This window comes from Lepidochelys kempii, chromosome 25, assembly GCF_965140265.1.
Source record: "Lepidochelys kempii isolate rLepKem1 chromosome 25, rLepKem1.hap2, whole genome shotgun sequence".
Lineage (NCBI taxonomy): Eukaryota > Metazoa > Chordata > Testudines > Cheloniidae > Lepidochelys > Lepidochelys kempii.
Genome location: NC_133280.1, coordinates 7,801,331 through 7,808,385, shown reverse-complemented (window position 1 = coordinate 7,808,385; position 7,055 = coordinate 7,801,331). Strand labels below are relative to the sequence as shown.

Here is a 7,055-nt window from a genome sequence, read left to right as displayed (position 1 = left end):
GCCAGGAGGGGCAAACTGCAGCCCTGTCAGGCTCTGGGGAAGGGTGTGACTTTGGGATATGACCCACTCCTCCCCCTGAGAGTACAGGCACACTTGTCATGCGAAGGAATCTGGGCTGAATTCCAGGGATCCGGATCCCCAGATCAGCTCCCACCAGCAAGCATGGCAGATTCCTATCCCCCACCTCCCCTCACTGGACCGCACCCATCTCTCCATCCAGGCGGCTGGGCAGGGGCGGATTCTTGTGCTGATCCTCAATGTGCAGCGTCATCTCTTCCCGCGAGGCGCTGGAGTACGGGCACTGCATGCAGGTGTAGCGTCCTCGCGTGTGCTCCCACACAATGCGGCTGTTGGAGGAGTGGCCTGCAGCACAGGGGGGTGGAAAGCATGGGCCCTGACTCGCTGCTGCCCTGGGATAGCGGTCACACGGCCATCCCCCCTCGGGCTTGCTCAGCTGTTGGGCAGCACCTGGGGACGCACCCAGCAGCTGATGGCCGCCAGGAAGGGAGATCCGAAGGCCAAGGCAGGCAGCATGGTATATTGGACGGGGATTCAGGATGCCTGGGTTCTATTCCCAGTTCTGCCACTGACCAGCTGGTCCCCTCCCGCCCTTGGCCTGTCTTGTCTCTTGAGACAGTATGCGCTTTGGGGCAGGGACTGTCTCTCTCTGGACAGCACCCAGCAGGGTGGCCAGGGTCACTGGTGCCTCTCACGGCTACTGTAACGCCCCTAACATAGAAAAGGGGCAGGGGGCTGGGCCAGTGGCTGTTCCAGCTAAGCCCCAAAAGGGCAGGTCATCCCCCTGCCCAAAGCCTTCACTGCCGCATGCTTGGCTCGGCTGGGGAAATCCAAGCCTCCCTGGTAAGGCAGGAGAGCAGCCGATTTCCCACGCTGCCCAGCAGGGACAGGCCAGCAGACGCTGCTTTCAAGAGCTGCCAGGCCTCCGAGACCATCCCTGCTCTGCAAATGGTCAGAGCCCCCAGAAACTGCAGGGCCACTCTCCCTCCCCAGGTATCGGGGCCAGCGCCCCCCAGACACACGCTAGCAACATGGCACACAGCCTCAGGCTGAGGGTAACAAAGCCAGCCCCGCACAGGGTTTGGTTTAAACAAGAAGTCTTGTCCATCAAGACACCACAGCAGCAGTCAGTCCCAGACAACGGATAGACTTTTCCCCCCCACCAGGGCAGGCAGCACCCTCCCTTGTCAGCTAGAGATATTAAACGGTTGACGTACAAGGCCTCTGTATTATGTCCCTTATCGAGGGGTTCTGAGGTCCCCCATCCAGTGACTGAGCAGTCTTGGCCCTGCTTAGCTTGCAGCGCAGAGGCAATCAGGGCATGTGGCTGCAGGTTAGAACGCCAGAACGGCCAGACTGGGTCAGGCCGCCTCGCCCAGTATCCGGTCTTCCAATGCCAGGTGCTTCAGAGGGAATGAACCGTTATTGGACTAAGCCTCCCAACCACACGTATTGTGGTTGTTTTGCCCCCTGGGTGGTGCCCTTGGGCCTTCCAAGGACTAAGAGCCCTTTGCTGTCCTGTGTGACGTGGCTAATTCAAGCCCTCCTCCCTGCTTTCCTGGGGTTCCCCTGTTCCCAGGGCAGGTCACCCCCTCACTGCACAGCAGCACCACCCAGTGACCAGAGAGCAGCCCAAAGCCGAGAGGTGCCGGACTAACCTGAAGTCACACCTGAGCCAAAGCATGGGAGGCGTGGGCCGACGCACACACCTGCGAAGGGAATCGAGGGGCGAGACAAGCATTAGGCCTTCCCCTCCCTTGGCTGGGGGGGGGAAGGGAAGCGACCGAGAGGCCCTGGCTCGGATGCCAGCGGTGTCCAGCTGCCACTGGCTTTTCAGAACAAGGCTGACAGGACCAGGGGGCATCGCTCCACGCGCTGCCCCTGCAGGACTCCACGGACATCTCCAGGGGGCGGGAAGCGGGACGGAGATTGGGGGTGGGGAAGCTGAACTGGGATTTTTTTTAGCACAAGGAGGGACTTTCACACTGGAGCAAATGAGAGCCAGGAACACGCCCCGGTGCCCACACCATCCGCAGGTTTGCCAGGGCGTTAGCTGGGCAGCAGTCGCAATAGCCTGTCACCGGGGCTCCTCCTCCCGCCAGATCCTGTGCCGAAGGAGTCCCCAGCGCAGACCGACCACGGTCATCACAGGAAAGGGAGCGGGGCTCACCAGCTGAGCACAGCGGCCACAGGCTGGCGGGAGGGAGCGAGGGAGGAACAGGCCAGGGAGGAGTCTCGACCTCGGTTACAGAACGAGAGGGAAAGTCTCAGCTGGCGTGGTAACTCCTGAGGTTGAGCCAGCGGGGGATTCAGCCCAATATGCCCCCAGGCCTTGGCAAACAGAGCAGGGCAAAGGGGATCCTGCGTCACGCCCCACGTCTGGGGAGCCCTCCAGGAGGGACGTGGGCCTTGTGATCAAGTTTTCCCGTCGAGCAGCTGGTTTGTTGGGGGTGAGATCGTGGGACGAGGGGCGGAGAAATGGCCACTGGAACCCACCCCACCCACCATGGAGTCCGGGACAGAGGGAACCTAGGAGCTTGAGCAAGTGGGATCTCTCTCATTCTCAGGGTGGCAGGGGGAAGACCAGGCAGCTGGTGGGTAGCGTCCTCGGCTGGAAGTGCCTCCCTGCCCACCTGTGGATTCTCGCAGCAGCAGCCTGGGGCGAGCCTGGAAGGAGGTTTGCTGTAGCATGGGTGATTCCCAACTGAAGAGGACAGATTTACCTGCTGGCCCTGTGTTCTCACCTTGACTTTTCTTCCACACAGCATTGGAGACTGGGAGGCCTTGGCTGGGCAGGTACGGCCTGAGGCGATGCTGAACCGAAGCCTGAGGTAAGCCGTAGGGAGACGGGTGCATGTAGGACAGGAAAGGCCCCGGCACCGTGGAGTGAGGCTGGCCCGAGAACCGGGTCAAGGACGATGGCCCGAAGAGCGAGGGCTCCAGCAGAGGGAACGGGTGGGAGGCCGGAGAGACCAGAGGCATGGACTCCAGGGAGCCGTGGAGACCAGGGAGACTAGTGGGGAGTGAGGCTGGCACCGCGGTGGAGACAGCGTCCATGCTGGGGAGGATGGCTTCTTTCTCCATGTGCCGGATGACGCTCTGGAGTTTGGGCAGCGCCTCCAGGGGCTTGGCCGGGGGGTCCTTCTCCAGGCCGGAGGTAGCAGGTGGGGTGGGCTTCTCGGCTTTCTGCGCTGGAGCCGGGCTGCTGGTGCTGTCGGAGCAGACGTGCAAGTGCTTGAAGAGGGAGCGGTGGGTTCGGAAACGCAGCAGGCAGTTCTCACACCTGGGGAGCGACAGGAGAGGGCGAGTCCACAACAGCCTGGCCTGAGGGGAAGCCCCCATCCTGCAGGCTCAGCAGAGAGGCCAAGAGCCGAGTGGACCAGGAACTTTCTCTCTCATGTAGAAAGGAGCCATTCCAGGCACATGGCCAGAGGTGGAGCCATTTTCTGACCCGACCTCCCCCTGCCAAACCGGAGTCAGAGCTGCGGCTGCCTCCTGCCCCTGGGCTTGGCACAGCAGTGCCAGCGGCCACGGGCCCCTCTCGTCAGCCGCCGCCCCACTGCTGCGCTGCCCAAGCGCTGCGCACCTTGGCGGTCACTCCGCAGCACAGAGCCTGACCCTCGGAGGCGGGTCCTGTTGGGTTGTGGGGCTCTAGACTGCAGGGGACAAAGCCAGCGCCAAGGAGGGAGAAGAACTGGCCCATCGGATCACTCAGGGGCACGGCCACAAGCAGAGGGACAGCACAGAGCGGAGGAAAAAATTATGCCCTGCAGGGCAAAGCCCACTGCCTCCTGAACAGTCCCCCAAGCCACAGGAGAGAGCCCCATTGCTTGGCACATTTACGACAGTGCCCTGGAGAATAGCTTGGTGGGTGCAGTGCCCTGCCTAGGAGATCTGGGGGCTCTGGACTCGCTGGGACCAGTGAGGGGGTCGGTGGGGGAGAGGGGACTTACTTGAAGTAGCGGTTTGGCTTGTAGTGCACCTTCATGTGAGCCACGAGGTCCTGCATGCTGGGGAAAGTTTCCGTGCAGCCCTGGGTGGGGCAGTGGAATATTTTACCTGGCAGAAGAGGGGCAGAGGGGTCGGTGAGACACTCCGTCAGGTCCACCCTAGACACAACGGTCTCAACTTATATCTAGGGGATTCTTTATAACCAGCTACGCAGTGGTTATGGAGCCCAGCCCCTTCGTCATGCACAGTGCTCACCTCTGCAAACACGCACAGAATGTCTATTTGCCAGTAACCCTCTGCAGGGAAGGCAGGGGACCCAGTTATCACAGCAAGGCACATTTCAAACCCCTCCCCGCCCCGTTAAAAAAAAAAAAAAAGGTTAATTATACAGTTTACCAGCACAGCAGCTCGGCAGAGAGTGGCTGATAAGATGAGGGGAGGGGGTTTGGAAGAGAACCTGGAGGTGGGGAAGTTAGTGAATTAGCTTCTCCTCTGATAGCCAAGGGGCAGATTTGATCTAGGTCCCAAGCAGCCAGATGCACAGAGCGGGGGCACGTTGGGGAGCATGTGTACGATCAGAGCCAGTGGGCTGAGCGTTTGGGATCAGCAAGCTGCTGTTTGCGGACACTTGGCTGGGCGAGTGCCGCTTCACACTGTCTTGGGGGACGAGGGGGGGTTTGAAACACAACCACCCCCCCCACCCTCCAGTTTTATAGCTACGAGCTCCCATTCCCACGTACCGCTATAAAAAGTTACGACCAGAGTACCCAGCACCTCCCGTTGTTCCTTGTCGGAGCAACGGAGAACTGAGCTCCTGGGAGAGTCCCACACCTGTACTGGAGCCAAGCCCACGTAAACCCAGCCTTGCAAACTTGTATGTTACAATTCTCCCTGCACAAGAGTTCCAACCAGCCGGTCAGTGGGTAGCGATACCATGCGACTTCAGTGGACAATCACAGCTCCGACAAACACTCACGCAAGCCACCCACAAGCAACCCGCAGGCTGGAGTCTCGTCACCAGCTGCTCAGTCATCAACAGCAAACCGACGCTTTAGAAGTAGCCCAGCAGGGCCGATGCCCCAGAGGAAGCACTGGGAAGGGATAACGAGGCCTCCCCATCCAGCCTGCCCGAGCACGTGGTGTCCTGGCACCCCACCTCTCGGCAGCAAGGCCCCCTTCTCCCAGCACCCTACTGGGATGATATGCAACCCAGGTCTTACCCTCCAGGGACTGGGTGGGTCTGTAGTGGACTCTCATGTGATCCATCAGTTCCTGCATGCTGTGGAAGGCCAGCTTGCAGCCGTAGCTCGAGCACGGGTAGTGCTTCCCTGGAAGGAGAGAGAGCCGCCGGGTCATTTATCTCCCAAGCCCCAGTATCTCCCCTCCCTTCATGTCCTCCCTCTTCCCCAGAAGAAGTGCAGGGCCTCGCTGGTCCTCCGCGGCTGGCGTCAGAATTGGCTGATGTGCGTCATGCCCAAGCCAGCTACCCGTGAGAACACGGCCGGCTGCCTCTCGCAGAGATCTGGGCCAGAGATCCTGCAGATGGGACACGTAGCGGGTTTACCCAGGAAAGGGGCGCAGATGGCAGCAACGGCCCTTTGCTCCCCCCACAGCATACCTCACCCCGGACCTAGGGGGATCCCCAATGGCTCATTCAGGCTGGGGCTCTCTGCCGAGATGAGCCACCAACAGGGCCAGTTCACACGGCGCGATGGCGATTTTTGCACTGTCCCTGAGGAGACCCACCAAACTGATGTCATACAGGCTGCTGAGTGGTCAGATGGCAACAGTTTCCAGTCCCTATCAGCCTGGGCTCTGCTTGGACCAGAGACAAAGGGTCCAGAGCTTCAGTTCTCCCTTAGAAAGATCCCATCATGACCCTTTTACAGTGTGGTCCCCATTTTCTTTTCTTCCCACCTCTGCCTCTCTCCTGCCACTGCCTGGTCTCTCTCCCCTGCTCCAGGTAGCCACTGCTTTCCCTTGCCCTGAGAACGGTGCCAGGGAGAAGACCCAGAGGAGATGGCAAGCAGGAAGAGTTTAGCAGATTAGCCCAGGAACATAGTAAAGGAGTCCGGCACGAACCCAAACCGCTCCCCCTTCTCTAGCTTAGATGGAAAGCCCCGAGAAGGGGCAACGTCAGACTAGCAAGAATCCCAGGTGAACACTTAAGGGACAAGTTCGAGTTAGTCTCCCTAGAGAAAACGGATGAACGGTCGTGGCCCTTTGAATGTACCTGGAGCGGTGCCCTCTGCTGGAAGAGAGTGGACCTGCTGGGAATCACAGTTCTACCTCCTCCCCCCTCCATGCACTGCTGCTCCCTTGAGCTCACCTGGGAGGGGTCTGCGCTTCGGGAGCCGCAGGTCCTGAGCTTGAGCCCCGCTGCCTCCACTTCCCGTTGGGTGCATCTGGCTGCCCGACACTGCCGGGTCATTGTCGCCTGCTGGAGAGATCCTGAATTACGACGGGCGCGTGGCCACCAGAGACGAACTCCTAGCAGCCGGGCAAGGCCGAGCTGCAGTCAAGAGCAATGTCGCCCAGTGCATAGCAAAGCTATTGCCAGTCAGCCACCAGGCAGAGGCCATCAGAACAGGAGTGCGCTAGGCACAGTGGGATATTTCAGCCGTCGTGGCGGTCTCAGAGTTCTGTATTTCGATCAAGGCCATTGCTGGGTGCCACTTCCAGGAGTTTGGATTCCTTTTCAAGTTGAACCTGGGTTTTGGTTTTATTGGAAGCATCTGGGCTGGTCTACCTTGCAATTCAAAACCCGCGGCTGGCCCGTGCCAGCCGACTCAGGCTTTGGGGGCTCGGACTATGGGGCGGTTTCAGTGCGGTGTAGATGTCTGGCCCCAGGCTAGAGTCCAGGATCTAGGACCCTGCAAGGTGGGATGATCCCAGAGCTTGGGAGCATCTACACTGCAATTAAACAGACCAGCTGACTCAGGCTAAGGGCACAGGCCAGCCATGGCACAGACCTACCTCCGAGTACATCATTCCGGCATGGGTCTCACCTGAGCTTCTTGACATAGGCTCTCAGCCGGAACGCCAGGCTTTTAACACCTCGGAAAGGTTTGGGAGCCATGCTGGGA

General features: G+C 60.0%; 1 protein-coding gene across 5 annotated transcripts in view; it reads right to left on the bottom strand.

Annotated features, from left to right (window-relative positions):
- Positions 1-7,055, bottom strand: part of ZNF414 (zinc finger protein 414) — a 30,870-nt gene that overhangs the window by 9,148 nt on the left and 14,667 nt on the right. The window contains exons 3-8 of one of the 5 annotated variants that reach the window (XM_073324278.1): positions 6,299-6,409; positions 5,190-5,297; positions 3,972-4,077; positions 2,763-3,301; positions 1,677-1,727; positions 205-363 (exon numbers count right to left, since the gene is read on the bottom strand). In XM_073324278.1, coding sequence (XP_073180379.1) covers positions 205-363; positions 1,677-1,727; positions 2,763-3,301; positions 3,972-4,077; positions 5,190-5,297; positions 6,299-6,409 — 1,074 coding nt within the window. Of the gene's footprint in view, positions 1-184; positions 364-1,676; positions 1,728-2,762; positions 3,302-3,971; positions 4,078-5,189; positions 5,298-6,298; positions 6,410-7,055 lie in introns of all 5 variants that reach the window. The other 4 variants (XM_073324279.1, XM_073324281.1, XM_073324280.1 and 1 more) reach the window with 4 other exon arrangements.